General features: G+C 35.7%; 1 protein-coding gene across 2 annotated transcripts in view; it reads right to left on the reverse strand.

Annotated features, from left to right (window-relative positions):
- The window catches only part of CLTC (clathrin heavy chain), a 60,224-nt gene that overhangs the window by 21,954 nt on the left and 10,370 nt on the right, over nt 1-27,900 (reverse strand). For both annotated transcript variants that reach the window (XM_008149482.3, XM_028157489.2), the window contains exons 2-14: nt 20,622-20,829; nt 17,057-17,325; nt 16,335-16,496; nt 14,637-14,750; nt 13,812-13,985; nt 11,609-11,806; nt 9,789-9,989; nt 7,586-7,738; nt 6,962-7,084; nt 5,477-5,614; nt 5,074-5,238; nt 4,737-4,917; nt 3,024-3,187 (exon numbers count right to left, since the gene is read on the reverse strand). In XM_008149482.3, coding sequence (XP_008147704.1) covers nt 3,024-3,187; nt 4,737-4,917; nt 5,074-5,238; nt 5,477-5,614; nt 6,962-7,084; nt 7,586-7,738; nt 9,789-9,989; nt 11,609-11,806; nt 13,812-13,985; nt 14,637-14,750; nt 16,335-16,496; nt 17,057-17,325; nt 20,622-20,829 — 2,250 coding nt within the window. The remainder of the gene's footprint in view (nt 1-3,023; nt 3,188-4,736; nt 4,918-5,073; nt 5,239-5,476; nt 5,615-6,961; nt 7,085-7,585; nt 7,739-9,788; nt 9,990-11,608; nt 11,807-13,811; nt 13,986-14,636; nt 14,751-16,334; nt 16,497-17,056; nt 17,326-20,621; nt 20,830-27,900) is intronic.

Genomic DNA, 27,900 nt, shown 5'->3' on the forward strand with positions numbered 1-27,900 from the left:
CGTGTTTAAATTTTCTGCTGGCAAAGACAAACATACTTTATCTACGCTCGCACCGCCCCCCCCCCCAAAAAAAACACACACCACTTAAAATTGAAAAAATAGGCAAAAATCTAGAATGGATACTTTCTTGATTGCCTAAATTTGCACATGATTTCATACATGTAAATAATGCTATTAATATTTTAAATTATTTAAAAGTTTACCTTCTAGCTATTATGGTCAAAGATTTTAAGATAAAAATTAAAATTATATAAACATTCAGAGGTTGTCATAAACATGAAGTTACTCATTTATAACTAATATTTACTGAGTACCCAGGTACCAGACACTGTACTTATGCACTGGAGATATAGCAGGGAACAAAGTAAGCATTCCCTCAAAGGACTTACATTGTAGTGGGAAGAGGCAATATTGTTAAGTGTTATTTTAAAAAAAGCAGAATATGGGGGAGGTAAGGATAGGCTAGGGTCATCTAAGACATCCTTTCTCATGACATCTGATGAGAAATCTTAAAGAACATTAGGATTTAGGTCATGAAGGTCAGAGAAAAGCAGAAAGGGGTACAAGCAAAGACCCTGGGGCAGGAGAGGGCTTAGGGAGTGCCAGAAATAGCAAGCAGGTCATTGTAGGTCAAGCAAAACCAGGAAAGGAAAATTGATAGAGGATTAAAGGTAGCAAGAAACAGATCATGGATCTGGAGAACAGTTCCATGCTTTTTATGGAGATCTATAATTCCACAAAAACTGAGGGCATGAGCCAAATGATACTAATATCATCATTTCTTCCTGCTAACAGGTTACTTGTACACGGGAAGCCATATTTTATCAATCTTTGTATTTCTGGTGGCTAGCATATAATTGGCATTGGAATGTTCAAGATCAGATTCAGAGAAGTATTTTTCTTATTACCACAGAGTTTACATACAACACCATTCAATTATCATATAGCTAGTACCTCCAAAGCTTAATAACAGTGATGGTGAGATGTAGCATTGCAGCTACCATACTACTGGTCAATAAGGAAAGGGAGTAAAATGCTTTAGTATTTTCATTCTCACTACTAGGATGAAAGGCTGGATACAATAGCAGCATCTTAATATTGAGTTCCTATCTCAGATTATTTAAAGATAAGACACCAGGTTTACCTCTACTAACTCAGACTGGAATTAAAATTCCTTCAAAGAGTCAGGAATAACTCAAAACCAAAAAGAAACAAAACTTGAATTATTGTATTTCACATGTAGGCTGACACTACCTTATTTCCAAGGCCCACCAACACAGCTTATTTACAACTGTTATAACCTGAACACTTATGGCCTACGAAGGTAGTTGAGAAAAACAATTTGTGGTTGAAGAAACCAAGGCTGAGTTAATTTGCTTGAGGTAACAGGTCGACATATACTGAATGAACAAATAATATCGTTAATAATAGAAAGAAATGGAATTTGAACCAGGTTTGACTGTTTCAAAAGCCTGTAATATCCATATCCATGCCCCTACTCTATGAGGCTTGCACCCAATTTACAAATGTGGAATGGGAATCCTCGTCTAATTAGATCTCATGGGCTAAGCAACTTAAGGCCGCACCATCCTAGTATCCAGACAAGTTTTTTGAAGTTTAAGAACAAAATAATTTAGTCCTGCTTTACAAATATATATATATATATATTTCATAAGTCAAATATTAATACCCAATGCTAAAGAAATTACGACTGAAACATAAAAGCTGTGAGCTTAATAAAAACAAAAAGAAATCGGTTTAAGAACCTGGTAGTATTTTTAAAAAAAGGAAATAGTACTGACAATCAAATGAGGAACTGAACCAGTGTTAGGGGTACACTAGTCAAGCATAAAGCATCAATCTTTCTTATTTGGAGTATTTTTGACACCAGAAAGTCTTGAGTTCAAACACATCATACTAGCCAGGCCACTCAGACTATTTATAATGGTCAAGATATTAAATTATAAAGCTATATATTTTGGAGAAATTTTATTTTTTAATCTATAATATAGGGTTACTTCAACACTTCGACTATCTCAGTACACTGAAACCCCTAAGGTTTGGGGGTATTTAATCTAGAGCCCTATCAGCTAATACAACTGTAGATTAAAAATGATGACAGCATAGGCGTAGGAAAAGCCTATTTTTTCTACTGAATTATACATTAAACATTTTGGTTTTAGTTTCAATCTAAAATTCTTCCAAAAGACAAAAAAAAATGTTTAAGAACTTTATGTTCAGTTCTGGAGTCATTTCATATATATAAATAAATGTTTACGGGGATAAACTGAATGTTCTATAGTTTTCCTGAATTTCAGAGGCAACTAACAATTTTAAAGTTTTATTTTCCTGTAAAAGTAACTAGTAGGAATGAGAATAAAGGTAAAGCTAAGTTAAACTTTAAACAAAATTAACTGCCCTTAGGTATATTTTAAAGAGCTAAGAATCTTTAAACCATTACTCTTCACTTCAACATAGGCAGTTCTTACTTCTCTAGAATAGGCAGTTCTTACTTCTCTAGAACTAAATTCCTGTGTCACAAATCTGAGGTTTTTTTACTCTTACTCTCAAGTTATGAATTATACATGATTAATATTTAGTTTCCAGAGTCAGGCTAATTTGATGACAGAAATAAACCTGTTATGCATGCAGTAGAGACTCCTTAAAATGACACTGAAGGCAAAATGATTTTAATATTCAAAAGAAGACTAAATGATATTCTAAAATGACACCGAACGTCTAAAACCATTTTCAAAGTAAAGAAAGAACATTTCTTTAAGATAGTGCAATTTTTTTTCTTCTTTTAAATAGATGGGGTCATTCTTAAGTATTACTTACCAATTTCCTTCCCTATTTCAAAGGAAACCACAAAGTATTAAATTTGGAAGAAATAATTCAGCACACAATTTCAGAATGTTAAGAATTTTACATTTAGGGGAACTTTTTTTTTTTAACTAACCAAACCCTTGCAGAACTGCTGATCTTCAACCCAACCAGAAACTGCATTACTCAAAATCACTTACCTTGAGAAAATTCTTGACTCGTTCAGGATCATAGCAGTTGCTTTCTCGGCAGATTCTTTCTACTTCTTTGATCTGCCCAGTCTTGCAAGCTGCCTGAATATATTTAAAGTGCACATCTGGGTCCTGACTAAAGTTAACAATGGATCCCAGAAAATAAAAGAGACCTTAAAAAACAGATAATTGAAATTAAGTACAGGTGCACTTTTGAGAACAACATAACTGTATAATATTTAAGCAATTAAAAAAACATGTTATTTCAATTATACCTCAATTTTACAAAAAAATAAAAAACACATACTCAATACTCCCAAATAAAAACTGGTTGCTCAAAAAACTCCATAAGAATACGAATTAATCTAGTAATTAGTTCAATAAAGGGATTTGCACCTTAATCTTGAAAAAAACAACAACAAAAAACGCCAGAAAATTCAGCTTGGCCAGCGTGGCTCAGTGGTTTAGCGTCGACCTATGAACCAGGAGGTAATGGTTTGATTTCTGTTAGGGCACATGCCCAGGCTGTGGGCTTGATCTCTCTCATCACTGATGTTTCTATCTCTCTCTCCCTTTCCTTTCCTTTCTGAAATCAATAAAAATATACTTAAAAGAAAAAACCACAGAAAATTCAACCCAATGTTTTCTAATAATAGAGAAATAGGAGGCAGCTACTTAATACCAAACTAATTATCACATCATATTCCATATGACAAGTTTTAAATGAAGACCCTTGTAGCAGGTGTTTTTCCATATGCAGTTAATAGGAAACATACAAAAGTAGTTTGAAGAGAATTTAATGCAGTGCTGTCAATACAGTAGTCACTAACCACATGTGGCTATCAAGCACTTGAAATGTGGCTAGTGTGACTGAAGAACTAAATTTTGAATTATATTCAGTTTTAATTACTTCAAATTTAAATAGCTGTATGTGGCTAGTGGTTACTGGACTGAATGAAATAGTATAAATTTAGTGCATAGCTAACATACAGAAACAGAAAACTAGTAGAAATCTTATTCCTTCTGTCTAGAGCAATACTACAAAAAGAGGAAGAAAAGGTAACTGGGACCAGAAGTTTAGCTAATGAACCCAAGAGCCACCCAACAGTGATTACATTAGTACTCAGTACAGCAGTGGTTTTCAACTGGGGGTGATTTTCTTCCCAGGAGACATTTGGCAATGTCTGGAGACATTTTTGTGTCACAACTGGTGGCGCTGAACCACACTGGCACCTAGTGAGTAGAAGCCAGAGATGTTGCTAAGAATCCTGCATACACCCCGCCCACCAAGTTATCCAGCCCAAAAGGTCTGAGGTGCTGAAGTTACGCAAACCAGCTGTATATAATGACAAGTCACAAAATATCCTTGGTTAGAAACATTTGCCATTATAAGAGTCAGACAACATAGCATGAAAATTTATTATACCTGATCACTAGTCACTAGTATTTTCGTCTTACAAAATTATTACAAAGCCACTATATATATATTTGTATCTTAAAATTCTGCTTTTATTTCACCTATACAATATCCAAGCAATCTTGTTCACTGCATATCACTAGAATCTAACATAAAAGATGTTCGACAACATTTATTGCATGATAAAACTTAAAACTGTCCCATAAAATTAAGCTTGTGGAGACAGAATTTCTAATAGCCTGTGAACATAATAATATCCCTCTTGGTTATCTTAATTAAAAAACAACTCAGAAATTCCTAATTACCTTCAAAACTTTTGAAAGACTCAAACAGTTCAATCAGAGACTGAGTTGATAGTTGTTCATGATACTTAGAAGCCACTTGAACACAGATTTGCAGATTTTGGCGAATATTGGCAGAGAGCATGGCCCTGAGGCATTCTAGGGAGTCTTCTACTGATAAGGATCCAAAGTAATTCACTAACCACTAGAGGACAAAATAAATAAATAAGCAAGTACATAAATGAAATAAAACTGAACCTAAGAGTGATATGAAATTATTATCATTCAGTACCACAAACACATTTTCAGTACACCATTTAATCATATCTAAGACCACCTGTTAGGTAAGAAAATGAAATACCTCAGGGTTAAGAAGATGGGTGTGAACAACTGCACGTTTAATATCATATAAATCAGTGAAGTGTTCTAATGCACGTTGCAGTAGGCCAGCCTTTTCACACAGCTGAGCAATATGAGCCCGGTCATAATGCGTGAACATCTGATTCCCTAGAATAGCATCTGCAACCTATAAAACCACAAATAGGATAAGTTTATTTTACCAGCCCATTTATATCAGTAATTCTACATCCAGATTACATATAAAGATCCAATATCTAATTGATAAAGAGGAGAAAATACAAAGGAATGTTAACTAAATTTTCTTCAAGAATAGTCATCTCAGTTGCTTCGAATAACAATCTAAGAAGCTCTGAGTAACTACTAAAACAGTGTTGAAAACACCTTAAAAGTATGAATGCATATACCTGAGGTGCGTGCATAAGGTTCATCTCAAGCAACCTAGTCTGTAAAGGACCTTCAGATGGGCGATTATTCTTCAGGGCATCAAGCAAGAATGCAGTACACTGCTGAATTAGATTGTACTCCATAAAGACATCCACAATCTGCAAAAAGATTTAAAGAATGTTGTTTGAGATGTTTAAAAATGACTTTATGATACTGTTGATAATATGTAAATGAAAGGAAATTAAACATTATCTCATTTGTTTTACATATAAAAAATTGCAAGACCAAACAAACCCCAGACTTAAAAAATGTTATTTGGACAGCATAACTTCGTAATTTAAAAACAAATTTCTGGGCTCTAGCCGGTTTGTCTCAGTGGATAGAGCATCAGCCTGCAGACTGAAGGGTCCCTAGTTCAATTCTGGTCAGGGGCACATGCCTGGGTTGTGGGCTCAATCCCCGGTGGGGGGTGTGCAGGAGGTGGCCAATCAATGTTTCTGATCATTGATATTTCTCTTTCTCTCTCTCTCTCTCTCTCTCTCTTTCTTTAAAAAATAAATAAATTTTTGGCCCTGGCCAGGTAGCTCATTTGGTTAGAGCATCATCCTGATATGCCAAGGTTGTGGGTTTGATCCCTGGTCAGGGCACATATATGAATCAGACAATGAATGCATAGTAAGTCGAACAAATCAATGTCTCTCTGTTTCTGTCTCTCTCTCAAATCAATTTTTTAAAAAAAGGAAGCTCTGGCCTGTTTGTTCAGTGGTTAGAATGTTGGTCACAGGTTTGATTCCCGGTCAAGGGCATGTACCTGGGTTGCGGGTTTGCTCCCCACCCTGTCGGGGCAAGTGTGGGAGGCATCAGTATATGTGTCTCTGTGACATCAATGTTTCTCTCTCCTCCCCCTTTCCATTTTCTCTGAAAAGCAATGGAAAAAATATCCTTGGGTGAGGGTTAAAAAAGATAAGAACTATTTTTGTCTTGTGGAGTTACTTTTATTTCTAGTAAAAACAACTATTATTCCCATACATTTTTCATATATTTACATATACATCTCTAAACAAGAAGTCCATTTTGTTTGTTTTTAAACTGTATATATAGCCCTGGCCAGGTGGCTCAGTTGGTTGGAACATCATCCCGAGCACCAAAAGGGTTACAGGTTTGATTCCCAGTCAGGGAACATGCCTGGGTTGTGGGTTCGATCCCCAGTCAGGGTGCATATGGGAGGCAACCAATCAGTGTCTCTCACATTGATGTTTCTCTCTCACTCTCTCTCAAATCAATGAAAGCATATCCTCTGGTGAGGATTTAAAAAAAAAACTGTATATAGATGGTGCCATACTGTCCATTCTTCTGCAACTTGCTTTTTTTGTCTATGTAGATAAGACAAAGCTCTAATTTCTAGAAATTAAATGGTTAACCCATTCTTCTCCAAATTGTTTAAACTCAAATTCCCCCATTCTCTATTTAAATCAACTTCTATCAATATGTTTTCATTTCTTTACCTGTGTGATATCAGCAAGAGGTTCTTCATCCTGAACTAACATTTGAGCAAACTGCTGTCCCTGATCTGGACTGATACGCATGACATTTCTCAGCAGAAAGATCCAGTCTGGAGTGTATCCAACCTACAAATAGATAAAAATTTAAACCCCACCACAAAGTTTCCTTTTTATATAATTTAAAGGTGTTTTTTTTTTTCTGCAACAGAATCTTACTAATATAGAACTACTGATGAAAGTACAAATTCAGTTTTAATTTAAGATGTTCAGTTTGACCTTGGTTTATATTAGGCAAATAGATGCCTTAGTGATAACATCTGATTAAATAGCTGTAAATTTTTATAACTGGCTTCTTCATTTTCGATGAATGACTATTTCAAAAAGTTTGTTCTAACAGATTAAGCATGCCCCTGACATTTTAAATTCTAGTAAGCTGTATAAGAGTAACTCTCCATTTTTTAATAAGTGTAATTCTATATGTGGGACTAAAATAGGGCTTTTATACTTTTCCCAGTAACTAAAAATTTAAGGAAATTCACTGTTAAAGTCACTTAGAGTTTCTACAGGCTAATTTCTCTTTAATGTTTTAATGAACTTTTTGTTGAGAATTTGTTTCATTGAACTCACTTTTTTAGCATACAAAACAATCTTCTGAACTTGACCAGTTTCTGCAAAGCACTGAATGACTTTATTTGGGACATTAGCCCTTAGGTACACACTAAGTGCCAATGTAGGGTCCACAGATTTCACAAGGTCACCTAGTTCTTCAGAACATTCCAGCTGTCCAAAGGAAAAAGAGATTGGTTAGTAATCCATAAGTTGTTTAATAAATGAGCAGTTGACACTATTTCCACTATAAATAATATCATAACACTTAGTTACTCAATTGCCCCAGAATATATTACAAGTATTCAGGGGTTGTGGTTAGTAAAGACTCTTGATTATGTATTCACAGCAATGTCTCAGTAGAATTTTCACACATCCTACTTAAAGAAAAAAAGCCCAATAAGATTTCATACATATAGATATTACAATGCCTTGTTAGAAATGTAAATACTTAAAAAGCGGAATCTTGTACTATTAAGAATATTCAGATATCTGACCCACATGGCCGAATTTTTTCAAAATAATGTAACTTTAAATGTAATGTTATCAAATGAAAAGTTGATACTAAGTTACCAGTTGAGGCTTACCATAAGGACCATTATTAAAATTAGGATATAATTTGTATGTCTGAAGAACCTAAGCTCCATTATCTTCTTGACTTTTGGATTTAAGGTTATAAAGCAGGACACTCTAACTTCACAAGGTCAAACAGATTAAAAAACTTTGAATTTTTAGGTGGTAGACAAGTAGATTCCCTTCTCTATACATTCAACCTGCCTTAGTCAGCAGCCCAGTCTGGAAAGCAGTTTCCCTAAAAGAGTTTTGCTTTACATATTAGAGTTGATTTTCTACTTTTAATGGCTATGTGGCTATGCCAGTTGTATTGAAGTATATCTCTTAACTAAAAATGCTAATTAATGAAGAGTTGACCAGTATCCCTTTTACTACAAATAGATCCCATATGACCATTCACAAAAAAAGGTAGTAATATCCAGAAAGCTTTCACACTGTTAGATAGGTCAACTCAGTTACCTTGGCTATCACCATCCTCCCTTATCTTAAACAATTAAGATGGACCTCAAATACTCGCTATTGTGGCTATTAACTATTCTTCAGCAGAGGCTCCTATCCAAGCATCCCAACTCTGAAGTACTATTCTCCAGTATCCTATAAGACTGCCAGATGCTGGGTTAAGAAACAAGGACTTAGAATTAGTCATGTAAAAATACTACCAACATACACTAACACTGAAAGGTATAGCAACATTAAGTTATTCACTACTCAGAGTGCTTTAAGTAGTACCACCTCATTCTTGACAATAGCATAAGAAATGGCAATTCAATATTGCCACTTTATCGAGAAAGGCTTTTTTATGTTGGTATGAAAGGAATAAAAACACTGATGGATTTTTCAAACTTGTTAATTGCCTTGCAAATAAGCAACATTTTCCATAATGTGCTCTAGAAAACAAAATGCTATTTAGATGCTCTATGTGAAAAGAAATCAGTTAAGTATGAATGAATATAAAAAGCACAGAGAAATCCTGCAGTAAAGAAAGCTGGTTAACATTTTTTAAAGGTTCATATTTAAATAAATTTCAAGAAACTGAGTTAAATATTTTCCCATGTAATGCTAATTTACATACTGTGAAATCTCTCTGGGAATTTTTATCACTGCTAATTAGCCCTTGCTGTCTTATTAACATATCTATGGTCCAACATTTTATATAACATGTTTCCTTCTCACACCCAAACATAGTTACTAGTAGCAAATACCACCATTGCGATGATACTTGGGAATTTCTCAAAGAAAAGATATATTTGATGACTGAAACTACTAGGCATATTAAATGTGGGATGTGAGAGATAGGAATATATTCTTATATCCAAATGAATGTTACATATGTTGACAAATATAAACACATACTGAAGTGTCTCACACTAAGCTTTTCCTGAAGCAAAAGTATAGCAATTTGCTTCCAGGTTAGTGGTTCTAACCACCCAGCACAAATTCTGGATTCCATTTAAAATACTAAACAAAGATATCCTACCTCTACATGTTATAAAAGTAAGTTTATGCATCTCATACAATGTCTGCTCTTATTCTATTCCTACAAGCCTTAACAATAGATACAGATATTTTGGGGCAGCCTAGATATTTATAACTTGCTAAAGTGGTATTGAAGACAATCAAAGCAAAAGTATGTTAACTGAAGTTAATATACCTTATCTTCTTTTAACCATTTCTCCAAAAGCTGTTTCCGTCCTTGCTGAAGTACAGGCCTACACAGTTCTAAGGATTCATATTTGTTTAGCTGGCCTTGGTCCAAAAGTATGCCAAAATATTGAAGTAGAGGAGAAGTTTGACCTGGCTGGGCTGGGACACTCTGGAATCGACGGATAGTGTCTGGGGTACGGAGGATTCCCTTTAAGAAACAGAAATGGTAAAGACTCCGTTTAAAGGAGATCCAACATCACACTAATAACTCCATAGGTCTCTTAAGTCAATCATAAAAGCGTGATTCCACCTACTAAGACCAAATTTCAAATCTTCAATATGTTGAGTAATAATGATTCAGTCAACATCTGTTCACACCCCTGGCCAGGTGTGTTAAGGTTATTCAGAATCAGAAACAACCTAATTACAATGCCAATGTGTAACAGAGTAAGTATAAAGTAGTTACAGCTAGCTATTATTCCAGGTTCATGTTAAGTGCAAATTTCCTAATAGTGATCAGGATATAAGGTGTTAATTCATTCAACATAATACAAAGGTGATGAGAAGAAACTCAGCTCAATTTCAGACAACTCTTTTTACCAGAAATGTGATAGGATCTGTTCAATCCTTCAACTTCAGGAAATAAAATCAGTACTACCAGACCGTGTGCCCTGTGGACCCATCTCTTGTTTCAACAATGTTTGAACAGAACAGACCCATGGACACCCCTTCTTCCAGCCCAACCACGCTCTAACCTCTTTTCCAGCTGCAACCTTTAGAACCATCTTCTCAGCCATCCTCTGCCTCCAGGACCAGCCAACACCATTTTTTGAGCTTAGCTCCTTATTGTTGATAAACCATGAGCTCCAAGATTTGTCAAAATTGTTCCACAGAGATGGAAGCCACTGTCAATCTCCTGGTTAACCTTCATCTGTGAGCCTCCCACACCTACCTCTCTTCTGGGCTTCTATTTCAAATGTGAAGATGTGGCTCTGGAAGGCATGGGCCACTTTTCCATGAGTTGGCTGAGAAGTGGAGGGCACCAAGTATCTCTTGAAGATGCAAAGCCAGCACAGTGCCCATGCCTTCTTCCACGACACGTAAGAGATGTCACAGGATGAGTGTGGTAAAACCATGGTCCTGGAGAAGAACCTGAACCAGGCCCTATTGGATCTGCATTCCCTGGATTCGGCCCACACAGACACCCATATCTTGGTGACTTCTTATAGAGCCACTTCCTAGATGAGGAGGTGAAATTCATCAAGATGGTTGACCACCTGACTAACCTCTGAAAGCTGGCTGGCCCCTAAACTGAGCTAAGTTCACCTTCTAGCATGACTAGGAGCCTCTGCAGCCCAGTGGCTTCTGAGGGACCCCTTGACATCCCCGTGGTGACAGTGCTTCTGCCTGAGCCTCTCCCTGAAGCTCTAGGCAGCTTTTTAGCCACCCTGAAAGCCCTCTCCCAAGCTGTGGACCAAATGGAAACAAAGCTTTACACAGGAGGAAAACATTGGTAACTATCACTGACAAGGTCAAACAGTATTATAACTAAGTAACTAAACATCATTACATCTACATAAACCATAGCTTGCTAGATCTACTTATCTTTCTAACATTCTTAGTTTTAAAAAGCTAACCAAAACTAGAGGACAGAAGAATAATTAACCAAATCTAAAGGCACCAACAAGGAACTCAATCTACCACAGAAAGAATGCAACCTAAAGAAGACTAGTTTCTCCATGGAGAGCTGGCTCCATTTCTAACAGTAGAAATAAAGCATATGAACATTAATCCAATCATGGCAACTTCATTTTCATGGCTATTTACCTTGGGTGCATTAGCAGCCACCTTTGCTGCCTCTGAGTAATTTCCCTGGGCAAAAAGAGCATTAAATTTCCGGGCAAAGAGTTCTTCAGCACCAGCTAAGTTGTTACGTACAGCCATTCTCAGAGCCAAATCAGGATTTTGTAGGACATTGGTGATATAAGGAATTATGTTTTCTTCTTCCACACATACTGATAGAACCTGCAATTTAAAGATTAATGAATAGTTGAAATGTGTTCATTTGGATATCAATGATACTAAATCTGCTTAGAGCTGATTACTACTGAGTCACAAAGGTATTAAAATTGTGACAGCTGCTTTTTTTTTTGTCATAAAAATATAAAAATTAAAAAGAAAAAAAAGAGGCCATAAATGAGAAAACTGAGGGTGCTAACCCCCATTTGGAGTGCCTAAAATATGGCCATTCTGTAATATAAATAGCTCCCTATTTCATACTGTCCAAACTCTAATTGCTTTGCTACCATCCATTTAAATGAGCTCTGTAAGACAATTCACTATGATTTATAGATTCTTGAGGAAAGCAATCTTGAAAACCTACAGAACGTGACTGAAGACGCTACAAAATCTAAGGCTTGCCTGGAAGAAGTTTAAGGTTTATTCCTTTTAACTCTAGGATTTTTTAAAATAAGGATTTTTTCAGTAATTTTCTTTAATTACATTTACATCCCCACAGGCCAGGTTATATATTCAGTGAGGGGAAAGAATCCCTGAATCCTACTGTATAATGCAAGGTATACACAGGTGCTTAATAAAGGTAATAATGTCATCTTGATGGCTTTTGATTTTCAACCAATAGAAATCACACACTCATTCCTTTAGGGCAGTGATTTTCAACTAGTGTGCCACAAGAATTTTTTAAACATGCAATGCCTGACTAACCTTTTCCCCTTAGATTGTCAAATTTAAAAAAAGACAACAGCCAACACAACACTAGCCATTTGGTGTGGATGAATCAAAATTATACTTTTTTGTTGTTGTTGTTAGATTGGCACAGAAAATTGTAGGGGAAGGGGAGGAAAACAATTAAGTTCCCAGAATCAAAGTTATAAATATCAAATATATTAGTAAAATTATCCAAGACACTTTAGGTTAAGCATTATCTTAAAAACATCAGCACAGCAGTGGAAAGAAAAAGATCTCTGGCTTATCAACTTCATGATTATTAAATTGTCATTAACCTAGTTCACCAAAAGGCAATTCATTCTTGATATATTCCAGGAGAGACACATGCAACTGAATAAATGAAAGCTACTGAATTTTTAAAGTCACCTTTGTGCCAGACAAGGACTGGTGTAGAAATACGATTAAACAAAGAAAAGCCCCTTTCCTAATGAAGAACAGTGACTAACACAGTTAAGCAAGCAATTGTAATTCATTGTGATAAGTGCTATGAAGAGGGCTATATAAGTTGTAGGGACATAAAGCAGTTGTAGAGTTGAGGTAGGGGATGGACAAGTAGGGACAGAGTATTTGCCTCTTCATATACACCCCATTTCTTGGAAATTAACAAAGGAGAAAAAACCTACTAATTAACTTCCTCTGCTTACTACCTGGGAAAAATACTAATTTGTAGGAAAACTAAGTCAAAACCAATAATAGTATTGTTTTCGAAGTTCTAATAATTTTTTAGCAAATAAGATACTCCTGGGGCAGAATATTTTAATTACATTAAAATACTAAAAAAATACAGAAAAGGGATCACTTGTTAACGGTATGAAAAGGTTTGCCAATCATGACAGACTCAGATCAGCTAATATTTTCCCCAACTGGATAGCTTGCCAGGTACCCCACAATAGCTACTGTAACGTATCACCTTCCCACATTAAATATTTAGTGACAGTTAGGAATAGTGATGTAGGAAAAATTCTTTTCCTTGTAGTTAATGATTTATCTTAGAAGTCATAGAAGGAAAACTCCTATGAAAAGTATATAGTCTGTCAAATGTGGCCCTAATAGTTTCTTTGAAAAAGAGTCACTTCTTTGACAATAAAGACACAATCCTAGGTGGCTGTATGCCAGTTTCTCTCTTTGAGACAGGATTAAAGAGATAGACTTTGTAACCTATGCTTCGTATTTTTAGGTATATATTATTTTCAGACATCTAAAGTTACCATTTACTTTAAAAAAGTGTTAATGGCAATAAGTATTATTTTGTAGCTTAATTTAAGTCTCAAGGTTTCCTTACTTGGCCCTTTCTGTTTACTCCAATTATTCCAGCTGTGGCTTCATGAGGTGCAGTAACAAAGATTGTTTCTCCACTGATTCTATTCATGTAGATGCAGGTACCAGTCTCAAGGTCATACAGGTGGATATAACCATACTTAGTAATCAAGAATACGACATCATGCTTTTCACTGATCTGTATGAAGAAAATCAACACTTAAGTAAAATAATGAATCCACAAACAGAAAATTTAGGCCAATTCCATTTTAGAGATGGTGAAATTCTAGAACTTTGACAAGAGATTTACATTACAAATTAAAAGCTAATATTAATGGTTTCCTCATTCTTACAGAACATTTAAGTATGGCACAAATAAGGGTCTTACGTAAAACATAAGAATATGAATAAAATGTATAAGATAAAAAAAGAAAACAATTTTGAATGATTTAGGACCGTGGTCGGCAACTGCGGCTCGTGAGCCACATGTGGCTCTTTGGCCCCTTGAGTGTGGCTCTTCCACAAAATACCACGGCCTGGGCGAGTCTATTTTGAAGAAGTGGCGTTAGAAGAAGTTTAAGTTTAAAAAATTTGGCTCTCAAAAGAAATTTCAATCGTTGTATTGTTATTTGGCTCTGTTGACTAATGAGTTTGCCGACCACTGATTTAGGATAACCCAGTTTACATATTAGAGTATTACTTTATCAAGTTTCTCTAATAAACTTTATTTTAAAATAACAGTTATTCTTTTAAGCTCCACTTAAATCATATTGACTGAATAATAATAGTTTTTGAATTAATTTTGTTAAGAGGAGAGTTTTCAAAAGTCCATTTGCTTTGTTTAAAATACCTGCATTGCAACAGGAAAGTCATTTTGTGCTTCTGGAGGAAAGAAAACATCCACAGCCTTCTTTGGAAAGGGCTGGTTCCCTGTAGGTGGGGTGCCAACTTCAATGATATGTAACTGTTCAAAGAAAATAAAATTTATAGAAACTTAGATCTTTTAGTAGTTATCATAGTAGCTTTATTTGTTGCCCCAAACTGGAAACAATCAAAATGTCCTCCAATAGGTTTAATATTCACCATTAATATTTCCATGGTAGGTTAATATTAATAAAAAGAACTCTCATGGACATTATGCTGCATGAGGTGGAAACCCAATCTAAAAAGGTCATATACTATATGATTCTATTTATACAGCATCTTGAGTGACAAAATTATAGAAATGGAAAGTAATTTAGTGGTTGTCAAGGGTTAGAGATGGTAAGGGAGTGGGAGTACCTATAAAGAAGTAGCATGAGGGAAATCCTTGAGGTAACAGAATAGTATGTATCTTGTGACACAGAATTATACAATTATACTAAGGTTAATTTATTGTTTCCTTATATACCATATGTATAGCATGTAAGACATAACCGTTGAGGGAAACTAGGTAAAGAACACTTGTACTGTCTTTAGTTTCCTATGAATGTGCATTATTTCAAGATAAAAACTTTAAAGTCAGTTGAATAGCTGAAACAATCACACCACAATCGAGCTTAAATTAATGGCATAAAATGGTAATATATAACCCACAAAAGGTGCTTTCTCATGGTTTTCTATTATAACTTAGCATTTGGGTCCCCAAATAGAGAACTAACTGTTAAATTCTTTTCAGCCTGTACATCTACTCTAACACAGAAGGAAAGTATGCACACTCTAATCACATAGACCTCATAAACTGGATGAAAACATTTTGGTTTAAGATGTCTGATTATCATAATTTAAGCAATCGCTATCTTAATGTTTTTAAATAGTTACCATGGAAAAATATGAAGACTGTAGGAGTCTAGTCTGGCAGTGAGGGCTGCAGTGCTGTGTCATCCAACACTGCAGTTAGAGTAGCAGCCGAGTCCTCAGGGTTCTGTGGCAGGGCTTTCGGCTGCAGCTCTGGCGACTGCCCATTTCCCCTGATTCCTCATCTTCCAAGCTTGGTCCTAAACATTCCAAGCTATTGTAAACTATCCATTATCCTTTCAGTAAATTTTCTATGCTCAAATCAACCAGATCTGTTTCTATTGTCTGCAACTAAGAATCATAACATACAAAGTACTTCAATTTGTCCAGGTGATTCCAATGTAGAGCCAAGATTAACAAGCTCTGACTTAGGGCAATGTTACTCAAATTGTAGGCCACATTCTACCTAGTCACGTAGAGTATTTAAAATGCAGAGTATGAGCTCCCTCTACTGAATCAGACTCCCTAGATATAAGTTGCTCAAATGTATACGTTAGCAACCCTAATGAATCTTATGCACAGTAGGCTGAAAACATAGAATTAAGGCCTTATAAAGGCAATCAAAATAAAGTCTTACAGCTGATACAAAAAAACTATTAAAGAACATTATGTATTTTAGACAAGTATCACTAGAAGCAGAATTTAAACAGTCATCACAAATCTGAATGTTAGGAGCAAATTAATAAGGAAGAAGACTATTTTGAAATTAGATGACTAATTAGTAGCATAAAGACACAGAAATTCTAAAATAATTTCCAAAGCCAAAACTTACCTTCCCTCCAGCTTGACCCCGTACTGCAAAACAAAATAACGTTGATTCTTCTGCATTTCCTTCCATCTTAAATTGTGCGAAGCTAGCTGCATGTCCTTCAATGGGCTGAGACACTTTCCTATCTACAGAATACAACTGCATAGCTCCCACCACACGATTTTGCTACAACAGATCAAAGAGAATAAAGTTTGGGGACCAAATGAACTAATAACCCAGATTCATCAACTAGTGAAAATAATTCGAATTGCTTTATCACCTTTAAAAGGATTTACAATTCTTTTTTAGTCTCTCAATGTAGATTTGATATCATTTCACTTAAGATTTAGCTCCAAAGATTATCTTATTAAAGCTTAACATGAATGTTTAAAATGTGGCTCATATACAACCATCTATTTATGCTATCTTAAAAAAATATGTGTAGGAGTACTCATTCTGCAGTAAATGTCCATAATAAATTCCAAATCATTCATACAGAAACTCAATATATCCACTTAACCTGCAAGTAAGAGCTAAAAACACTTGGGAGGGGCACACTCTGAAACTATGTCAGTATAAAGGCATTAAGCCAGCTCTCTTTATTTCTTAAAAAAGAAAAAAGGTCTTCCAAATAAGTCAGATATTACATAACTGAGCATAGAAGACCTAATTTCAAAATAAACTGTATTCTGGGCATATTAGTTCTCTATACCTTTCTTTATTAAACACTAGAAAAAAAATGTTACCTGTGCAGATATGCCAGTCAGAAGTAACCACTTTTGCTTTGCATCTGTACGATAATTGATAATCTGGCAACCTGCAAGGCTAGAATGGCGATCAAACATTTTCACTGGCTGAGACTCTCCTTCCATACTCCAATGATAAACTGCATTATCCGTAACAAGAGCAACCGTATTCAAAGAGATCCATTTCCAGAAGGTAACATCATCAGTCATGGTATGGGCCTTCATTTTACTTTTCATTTCAATGTTAAATATCTGAAGAGTTTTCCCAGCTGAAACAAAAATTAAGAATTATGAATCACTAAAGAAAGCCACGCTCAGGATAAATTAATATCTAGCTAGACTAGCTCTGTAACAAGATCTATAACTTTCAAACAAATGGTTCTATCAGGAGACTATTCAGTAACCAACTATAGAAGTCAAGTTGATAGAGCAGCAAGCATTGAAAAGATAGCTGAGACTGGGCAAACAATCTACATCTACATCTGAAGCGAAAACTGTATTACCTCTATTAAAGACATTTTAAACAAATAGCATAAAATTCTATAGAATTCTAAACCCCAACTAAAAATGAATCTAAAGAACAGCTTGCTTAACAATGGTGGAAAACAAGGTTGAAATCTTATTATTGATAATTAAGAATGTTTACACATTAACTAAGTTAGTTGTAGGTACACAGAACAAAGCAAATCTGATACAAACACATGGGAAAAATGACTACTTTTTAAAAGGCAGTCATCATCCCCCATTCAACTAAATCTTGTGGAAACTGCTTTTTGAAAGAGGACCTACTTCAACTCTGCCTTCACCACGAGAACATAAGAGAAGTGCATGCTACATTTAATTGGTTTAAGATACAAAGGAAAAGGTAGTAGAGGTGCTAGAGGAAAGGAGAGGGAGACAAAGGAGGACAGTTTCAAATGCTGTTAATATACTGCAGATAGGAACAAAGTTCAAGCTCCATCCAATGAAGACAGCAAACATTTAGTAAAAGAAGAACGAAATTTGAGTGTTAAGAGTTCACTGAATCAGATGCAAAGACTGGTATTTATAATTTGAATTCCATCATGGTCCAAAAAGTGATTTGGTTTAAATTAATAGAGGTCAAAGCGCACAGATATCACTAGGCTATCTAATCCAGATTAGTCCTTAGAGACTAAGGAAAACTCCATTCCTGAGCCACAGAGAATGTGGATCCTAAAGAACAAAAATTATGAGAGTATGGGGGTGGGGGGGAGAGGAGATGGGACAGGACACAAAACATACGGCTTTGTACCATGACCCTTCTTACCACATGTGTAAGAACTTCTTCCAAAAAACACAATATATAAAACACAACCAGACTTGAACAATTGTGAAAGTTATAGTCCTGTTTATAAAAAGAAACCAAGGTTTAAAACTGCCTTCAAAAGGAAGTAAGTACAGTAAAGCCTCGATAGGTTCTGTGACTTTAAAAAAAACAGCAAATAAGGAAACCAATTTTACCACAGGGTAACTGATTTAAGTTAAATTCTTATGGCATCTCATCAATCTTACAACCAAATGACGTTAATCGAGGACCTGCTGTATTTGGAAATTACTTTCCTTTGCTGCCTTTCCCAACCCCTAGTTAGACTTTCATTATTTTTTTACATAAAAGCAGTTCGAGTATATGTTATATAAGAGATTTGGGGAAAAGGGCAAGGGATGACTAGTTTAACTCTATAGTGTACACATATGGGCACAAATCTAGAATGCTATTATTGTACAATGCTCTGGAAATCTCTTCAATTTATTCTTTTTATAAAACAGGACAATAACTAATACAATCTAATTTAAGATAACTCACCATCTGCACACATAAGAAAGCATTAAGAAATGTGATAAGATAACAACAACATTAAAAATAGAAAAGAATTTTGAGAAAATTTAAATGATGGCCTTTTAATAAGTGTGAGAGCTATTAAGCAGTTGAATTTAAATTCTTTAAAGAGGCTTAAGAGAAATTAATATACTAAAGTATAATATGTATTGTTTAATAGAAGCAAAAAGCTCACTACCGAAAAACATGTGGGCCTAGGTGAAAGCTGGATGGGTAATCTTTCCTTGGGGTGAGATCAACTCTAATCTTAGACATGGAATGATGACATCTGTTTGAATATGCTCGGCCCTCTCCCTCCCCTCATTTAATCTCCAACAAGTATTACTACTAAATACAAAGTTTAAATCATGTAAAAAGAAGTCTGTTTAAAAACTTCAGCACTTTTAACAACTCATCCAGAAATTACTAGGATTCTGAGCTAAAAAGAACTGGAAAACTACCCAACCTAATCCTCTCACTTTACAAATGAATAAAAAGTAGACTTCCCGAATATTTCTATGTCTTATCCAAAGTCAGCCTGCTAGAGATGGGGTTGGAAGCAGTGCTTGTACACCACTTAGGTAACACACTATTTAGCACTGAATGGCTCTATCTATAGACTTAGGTCCCCAATCATTAGCTATGTGATTTTTAAATTAATTAAATTTATTGGGGTGACAGCTATGTGACTTTAAGCAAGGTCTGTTTCCTTATATAAAGATAATTGTATTTATGCCATAAGATTAAAGTAATCTTCATAAAAGTTACATATATGCTCCAAAGACTTAAAATATCTGGTATAATATTACTAGAAACTGGAACTCTTTCTACCACACCAAAAATAACAAGCAAAGAACAGGCAGTTAAATGCCTTTTTCAGTCATCCAGTTTGTCAAAGCCCTCTCAGAAACTTGTTTTAAGAGTCAATTACATTCTCACTCTATAACTCAAAGGAAAAAAATATAGGCTCCCAGCCCGTATGAGGTTCTTTGAACTCTGTTTAAACTAATAGATTGTACAGTTCCCTGTGATGACAACTAAAAAGTTAGTATGAATAAACTCTAACACCGTGATTTCAAAGCTTTAATACCCACCTATATATAGACACATTTGTAAATTCAAGCCATTTTTAAAACTCGATAACTTAAGTACAAGACAAGTATAAAAAGGGCACAGCACGAACAGCAAATTTATAATCATAACAAAGTTCTGCAATGTTTAAGTCAGTGATGGCGAATCTATGACACGCGTGTCAGCACTGACACGCGTAACCATTTCTGATGACACGCGGCCGCTAAGGCGGCCGCATGCCGAGGATGAAATATTTGCGAAATAATGTTTTTTCCTCAAAGTGACACACTACCCGAGTTATGCTCAGTTTTTTGGCGAAGTTTGACACACCAAGCTCAAAAGGTTGCCCATCACTGGTTTAAGTGCTAATATTAGCAAAATATGTGGTGTTATTCTTTTCAAAGCAGTCTTATCACACTGTAGGCATAAATTGTAAATTCATTTACTTTTTTCCAAGATCTATTCTGAACAGAAAGACATTTTATAGAAACATGCCAAGTAAAAGCCATGAAAATAGTTAAAATCAAATTCATTAATAGCTTTAACTTTGTAGCTTTATTTAACCAAATCAAAATACTAAGAGCTTCTAATTATTGTATTTGAGTAAATTATACATAGGAAGAGTACTAAAAAAAAGAAACCCACAATCTTTTATACCTTTCAATGCAATTACTTTGCTAGCTGGATTCATGATGGCGCTGTCTGCTGAAATTGGTCTTCGAATTGGATTACTTGGGTCATTCATATCAATGATTACCACTTGAGCTTGCTCTCCTACTTTCTCTCTAATGCAGATGAATTTGTCTGACTCCATAGTCAGGGTACTAAAGCCAATGTTTGCTGGGTTTATACCCAGGTTCTGGAGCTAGAGGAGAAACAAACAAACATTAATAAACCATGATACAAAGTGAATTAGACAGACTTGATATTCATGTATTATCGTCACTAAAATCCTCATTTAACCAGTAATGCTTTAAGGTCAACAGTGAAAATCCATTACATTGATTCAAGTGAGGCAACTGATAGCCAAATAATGGGCCATCTGTTCTTCCAACAAATGTGGTTTTCGATTATTTTGCTATAACCTTTTAGTTATAACTAGAGATGTATAACCTTGTGGTTAAAACTGTGAGGCAGAATCAACAGTAAAGGAAAGAATTATATCTAGCTAGCCTCTATGGCAGTGGTTCTCAACCCTTCTAATGCCGCGACCCTTTACTACAGTTCATGTTGTGGTGACCCCCAACCATAAAATTATTTTCGTTGCTACTTCATAACTGTAGTTTTGCTACTGTTATGAATCGTAATGTAAATACCTGTGTTTTCCGATGGTCTTAGGCGACCCTGCTAGCGGTTCTCAGAACACAGATATTTACATTACGATTCATAACAGTAGCAAAATTACAGTTATGAAGTAGCAACGAAAATAATTTTATGGTTGGGGGTCACCACAACATGAACTGTAGTAAAGGGTCGCGGCATTAGAAGGGTTGAGAACCACTGCTCTATGGCTTAAGAGATTTGCGGTCATTAATGTTTCAGTTTAAGATCTTTGAACTGTTCTCTCTCCCTTCAACATTTAGTAATTACTTGTTCACTTACATTAAACTTCAAAATCTGAAAATTAAGTCACAGAATAAAAAGAAAGAAATTTAAAATTTTACAGTTTTCGATCTAAGGGAACTTAAGATTAGCAAAAGCAGACAGACAAGTAAACAAAGTTACAATATTTTACAAAATGCCAAAACAAGTGTAAGAGGGACCTTGTCAAAGACCCACAACTAAGGGAATGTGTTCAAGGGAGACTAGAGAACGCTGGACAGAAGAACAAATGCTAAAACCCAGCGATGTGAAAGTATGGTTTGCTAAGGGTACTACAAAGTACTTTTGTAACACTGGGAGTATAGACTATGAACGTGGTAATAAGTTAAGGCTATAAAGATAAGCAAGGGCCAGATTGATAAGCTAACCGTACCCCACAAAGAACCCTGAATTTATTTTTTAGGCAAAGGAAGCTAGTACTTAAGGGTTTTAACGAGGAAAATAATGGAATCAGATTTGCTGGTGTACTCAGAAGATATTCAAGTATTTGCTAAACAAATATAGAGGGTCTAAGGATGGTAGGTCTTTAAAACCCAATTAAGGGTATAAAAACAAAGGGCACCTGTTAGAAGGAGAGCTCTACCAGAGTGGGTCATTAACACTCTGGGTGTCTAAATGTAGTATAACAGATTAAGTCCCACTAAAAGGCTGCCTGAAGACTTTATTAGCCTTAGCCAGACTAGTCTATCCCCCGCCCCCCGCCCAATAGATAACAAATTCACATGGAACAAAATACAAACAAAACAAAAAATTCACAGGGGGAAAAAAAATCAAGTCTTTCTTCTTCCATTGCCCCCCAGATACCAATTTCCCTCCCCAGAGACCACAGCTGTCCCTACTCTCTCTGGATTGGCTAAGCCAAGTTAACTGTATTCCATCTAAATTCTTTTGTCAAACTCTTCTGCTATAATGCTTAATTATACCAGACTGTGATCTGAATAAGATACAACTTAAGATTAAGAGACTGCATTTTACTTTCACTCCCCTCCTATACCTCAGTGACTGCAGGCACAACCAATCATAAAGCATAGTTATAGTAACTCAGTTACTGAACACCAGGGCAAGGAGTCAAGCATTTGTCTAACTATTAATACAAGCATGGTAACAAAGTAGAAGATTAACTAGCTTTACAAGCTCAAGTATATGCTGCCATGCATGGCAAGTATACAAGCTGTGAGATATATAACTTATAATGAATTTGGTTACAATAAAATTTTATGAGTTATTAATTTTCATTTTTTCTTGAGTCTAGTTTTAGTGACCTTTAGTTTAAAAAACGAATGGAGGAAGATAAACCATAAGTGATATCCCGATACATACAAAGGGACTGTGTGGGGGTCTGTCTCGTTTTAGGAGAGGTGTATACATCTAATTTTCTAAGTAGAGTGCCCTCAAACTTTTCCAAGTTTAATCGATAGTTCCTTTCCAATAACTGAAGAAAACATTCCAGTAGTTCATAAACCTCCTATAAATACATATGTCAAAGCAACATGTTATATTCTAAACTACTCTGTATAATAAGAATTCTGGTTTTCTGTCACTACCTAAGGCAATTTTGAGCTTCAACTGTCACAGCTGAAGCCCTAGTGTTTGAGAACAAGTAAAATAGTTCCCTGAATTACAGACTCTGGGTCGAACCACAAATAAATTCAGAGGACATATAAGAGTTTCTGAGCCTGCAGCTATTTTCAGAGAATACAATAATGACATCCAAACACGGCCATATTTTATCCTCTCAATTGGCAAAATGTTGCTCTTGCTGATCCTGGAGGTACTCTATTTTGAGATGTGCTTGCAAGTTTCTATGATAAAACTGTTTTTAACTGCAAAGAACTTTTATTTTGCTGGTACAAAATAAGAAGAATATGGAGTCAATAAATTTAGGTTAAAAAGTGATTACTTATTTTTAATAGTTATTACATGGATACAGCAAATTATTCAAACTGTCAAAAGGGTATACTGGTATACTATGAAAAGTCACCCATTCCATGTTTCTAGTTGTACCTCCCCCTCCCAGCTATTAGATACTTTTCCATCTAAGAGATAACCTATGCATATTTCCATCCTCCCTTAAAAACAAAAACACTAAAGGCACATGCACAAAAGTATACAAATTATCAATTCCTCCCTTGTTAAAGAAAACCACTCAAACATTGTAACTCATTTGGTTTCCAGACTAGATTTTGACACTGGCCTATAAGTGGCACAACTTTAGGACTGAACACTTATGCCGAGTTTAGATTCCAAAAAGCAAGTACAGATTTATTATTAATCAATCAACCCAAAACTCTAAAGTGCCTTAAGAGTTACAGGTTATAAATGATATAAAAGTATTTCCTTTTCCCTCTTCTCCTCCCCCCAATTTAGATTAACATGCCTGGGGATAAAAGTAAAACACTAACTGCAGTCTTAGTTTTTAGTGAGAAATATCATTTCAGATTCCCCGTAATCTAGACAACAAAGAAGGTTCTTCATTCAGGAAAACAATTACTGTCTAAATGTATAACTTTGATTATAAAATACAAGCACCCAACAGAATTAACTGGTTCTGTGGGTTGCATCAGAGCTAAAATATCTAGGTCCCAGTTTTGCCACTTCATAGGGCACAGGCAAATCAGTTATCTCCGTATATATTTCCTCATCTGAAACATCTGAAGTGATAGCAGCTATCCCAGAGCTGTGAGGATTTAATATGAAGTACTTAGAACAATGCCTGACACATAGTAAAGGCTCAATAGATACCATTAGTACAAGCAACACATCTCAAGGTTAGATTTTTTTTTGTATTTTCATGTTATTATCTGCTTAATTCAGCTGTCCTAAACGTTGGCTGAAAGTCTGGGTGTGAATTTCTTTTTACTACTGATAATAGATAAGTGGTCTCTGAGTGCTCGACTTACTCCGATACTGAAATGCCCCTTTTTTCCCTTTTATGACAAAAGGAATTACACTTAAAAACTTCCAATTCTGCTCTTTAATTTGCCTAAAGTAGAGACCAGAATCTTCAATACCATGTAACATGTGATCCTAAGTAACCCTATTTTCATTCTTATTTTTAGGGGCATTATGGACACAACAATATTGCTAAAGCTTTCTAACAAACCTGACAAACATGTTAACAGTTCGCTGAGTGAGCAAGCTGGAATAGCTAAGACAAACAGATGTTATGTGGTCAGTATCATCAAAAATTCTCTTTACCCTAAAGAGAAACAAAAGGTACAATGGAAAGTAGGCACACATTTCTCTCTTCAATGTGCAGAAGAGTTGGAACCACCTGGTTCAAAGATAGTCTCTTTTCTCTCTCTCTCCTCTCTCCCTCCCTCTCTCTCTCTCTCTCATTCCTATACCATACCTTTCCAAAAACAAACACAAACTTTCCCAATATTTCCTAATCTGCCCATGGACCAAAATTCCAGGTCAATTTACACAACTAAACTTTAAGCTCAAGTAAAAGAACTTGCCTAAAGAATGAAAACCATCCTAGCTGGTTTGGCTCAGTAGATAGAGCGTTAGCCTGTGGACTGAAGGGTCCCAGGTTCGATTCCAGTCAAGGGTACATGCCCGGGTTGCGGGCTTGAACCCATGGGGGCGTGCAGGAGGCAGCCAATCAGTGATTCTCATCATTGATGTTTCATCTCTCTATTCCTCTCCCTCCCTCTCTGAAATCAATAAAAATATGTTTTTTAAAAATGTAACCATCAAAAGCATGAAAACTGCTTCCATCTATGCTACTTAATATGCCTAACTAAGGTTATTGAGGTCAGAATCTTCTTACAAACAAGAACATTTCCAGCCCTGGCCAGATAGCTCAGATACACCAAGGTTGGGGGCTGGATCCCCAGTCAGGGCACATACAAGAATCAACTAATGAATGCATAAATAAGTGGAAAACAAATCAATGTTTCTGTTTCTCCCGCTCTCTCTCAAATAAGAAAAGAGAGTATTATCAGAACAAATGATTAAATCTGAATTAAGCCTGAGATTAGATAACAGTATTCTGTCAAAGTCAATTGCCTCTGATCATTTTAGTGTCTCTATAGAAGACCATTTTGTTATTCTTACTAAATATACAATAGAGTATGTAATGGTAAAGAGGTATATCTACAAAGTACTTTCAAGCAATTTAGTTCAATAGTTTTTATGTATAGAGACAAAAGAGGATAAATCACATGTAGTAAAAAAAAATGTTAAGAATTAAAGAATCTGGGTAAAGGATGTATATGGGAATTCTTTATACCATTCTAACTTTTCTGTAAATCTGAAACTCTGTAAAAAATGTTTTTTAAAAGAATCTTAAGAGACACAACTGAAAGCAACATGCAGATCTTGCTTGGATCCTGATTTAGACATAGCAGTAACATTTGAAGACAATCAGACAAATCTGAATTTGGACTGATTTTTAGATATTGAGGGATTATTATATAAGGAGGCTTTAATGATACCATGATTATGGAAAAAATTTTCCTTATTTTCTAACGATGCATGGTGGGGTATTTAGAGGTGAAATGTCACCATGGCCTGAATTTCTTTAAATAGATAATTTGGTATATGATATATGACTCTCCTCAGTTTTATGAAAGCTTGCAAATTCATATTTAAAAAAAATTTTTAAAGAGTAATCTTTACTCTTCTATAGGTGCAGAACTTAAGATTAAATTGTAAGAATGACTTTTATTAGGCAATTTACCTGTAGGGCAGGAAGGAAGACTACAACTTCAAAAGGTAAACATGAAAATTAGTCAAAGCATGAAATAACTCAAGCTCTGTAAGGGAGCTGTACACTGGGAGGTTTGCTACTCTGTCCAATATGGGAACCAGTGGTTACATGCAGGTATTTAATTTTGTTAATAAAATTTAAATTTAGTCCCTCAGTGGTCACATTTCAAGTACTCAACAGCCACATGAGACTACCGTACTGGAGGGCTCAGAATACAGAACATTTCCATCATTGTACAGTTCTATTAGAGAACAATGTTTTCAAAGTTTTTCTTGGGAGTCCAACAAGAAGAAAAGAAAAACTTTAACATTAAGCTCTGGCAAAATATGAAGAACAATTGGTATAGAGACACACTCATGTTATACACGATTTCAGACAAGACAGGAAGAAACAAAAAAATATTGAACTTTCAGGTTTCAGAGTCCAATTATTTGCAGAAGACTGCAGGGTGGAGGGAGGGTGTAAATCTGCGAAGTTCAATGCTATCAAAAGTCCCCAAGGAAAAACTCAGTATGAGGTGTCTCTTTCCTCTCAAGAAATCACTAAATATTCAAATATCAGACGTCCAGGGACTGAGCCAGACTGAGAATGTGCAGATGTAGTAAAATGCAATTTCTTCAAATAACATGAGAAAAAGAGAGGCTTGACAGTGCTTGGTGGACTACAACTGCCTCAATTTCTTCTAAGATGTTCATCAATATCATAAAGTTTTAGGGAAAAGAGTATACAACTGTAAGATGAATTCCCTATTTCAAAAAAATGGTACAAGAGAAAGCATCCATCCATACTTGAGGAGGAGCAAGGAACGCCTAGGTGCTGCATGAAAGTGATTCAACACACAGCAAGCACTTAGAACAGTGTGGGTCACATAAGTACTCTGTATTTTAGGGACTTCTGTCCTTTTATAGTTATCTAGCTCTGAGACTATGGTATCTTGACATGTCCTATTCTAAAACAGGCTAGAGGCCCGGTGCATGACATTTGTGCACTGAGTGGTGGGGGAGGTCCCAGCCTGCGCCCTCTCGCAGTCTGGGACCCCTCGGGGGATGTCCAACTGCTGGCTTAGGTATTTCAGATGAAACTATTCTGTAAGTGCTCTACATATAGTCCTATTTCAGTTACTTATGTAAATGAATCTTGTATCTTGGTAAAGACTTGATAGGTGCTATCACTACAGAGTTAAGAAGTCAGACATCCCCTGAGGGGTCCTTAGCGCTGCTGCTGCTGCTTAGCCTGGCTTCTGGCTGAGCGGAGCTGCCCCTGTGGGAGCGCACTGACCACCAGGGCAGCTCCTGCACTGAGCGTCTGCCCTCTGGTGGTCAGTGCGCACCATAGCGACCGGTCATTCCACCATTTGGTTGATTTGCATATTAGCCTTTTATTATATAGGCTATATGTATTTTTTAAATATAACTTTTAAAATTTTTGATTTTTTATTTATTTCAGAGAGGGAGAGGGAGAGAGAAACATCAATGATGAGCAAGAATCATTCATCAGCTACCTCCTGCACACCCCATAATGGGGACTGAGCCCGCAACCTGGGCAATATGCCCTGACCAGGAATTGAACTGTGACCATGTGGTTCATAAGTTCACGCTCAGCCACTGAGTCACAATG

This window comes from Eptesicus fuscus, chromosome 20, assembly GCF_027574615.1.
Source record: "Eptesicus fuscus isolate TK198812 chromosome 20, DD_ASM_mEF_20220401, whole genome shotgun sequence".
Classification (NCBI taxonomy): domain Eukaryota; kingdom Metazoa; phylum Chordata; class Mammalia; order Chiroptera; family Vespertilionidae; genus Eptesicus; species Eptesicus fuscus.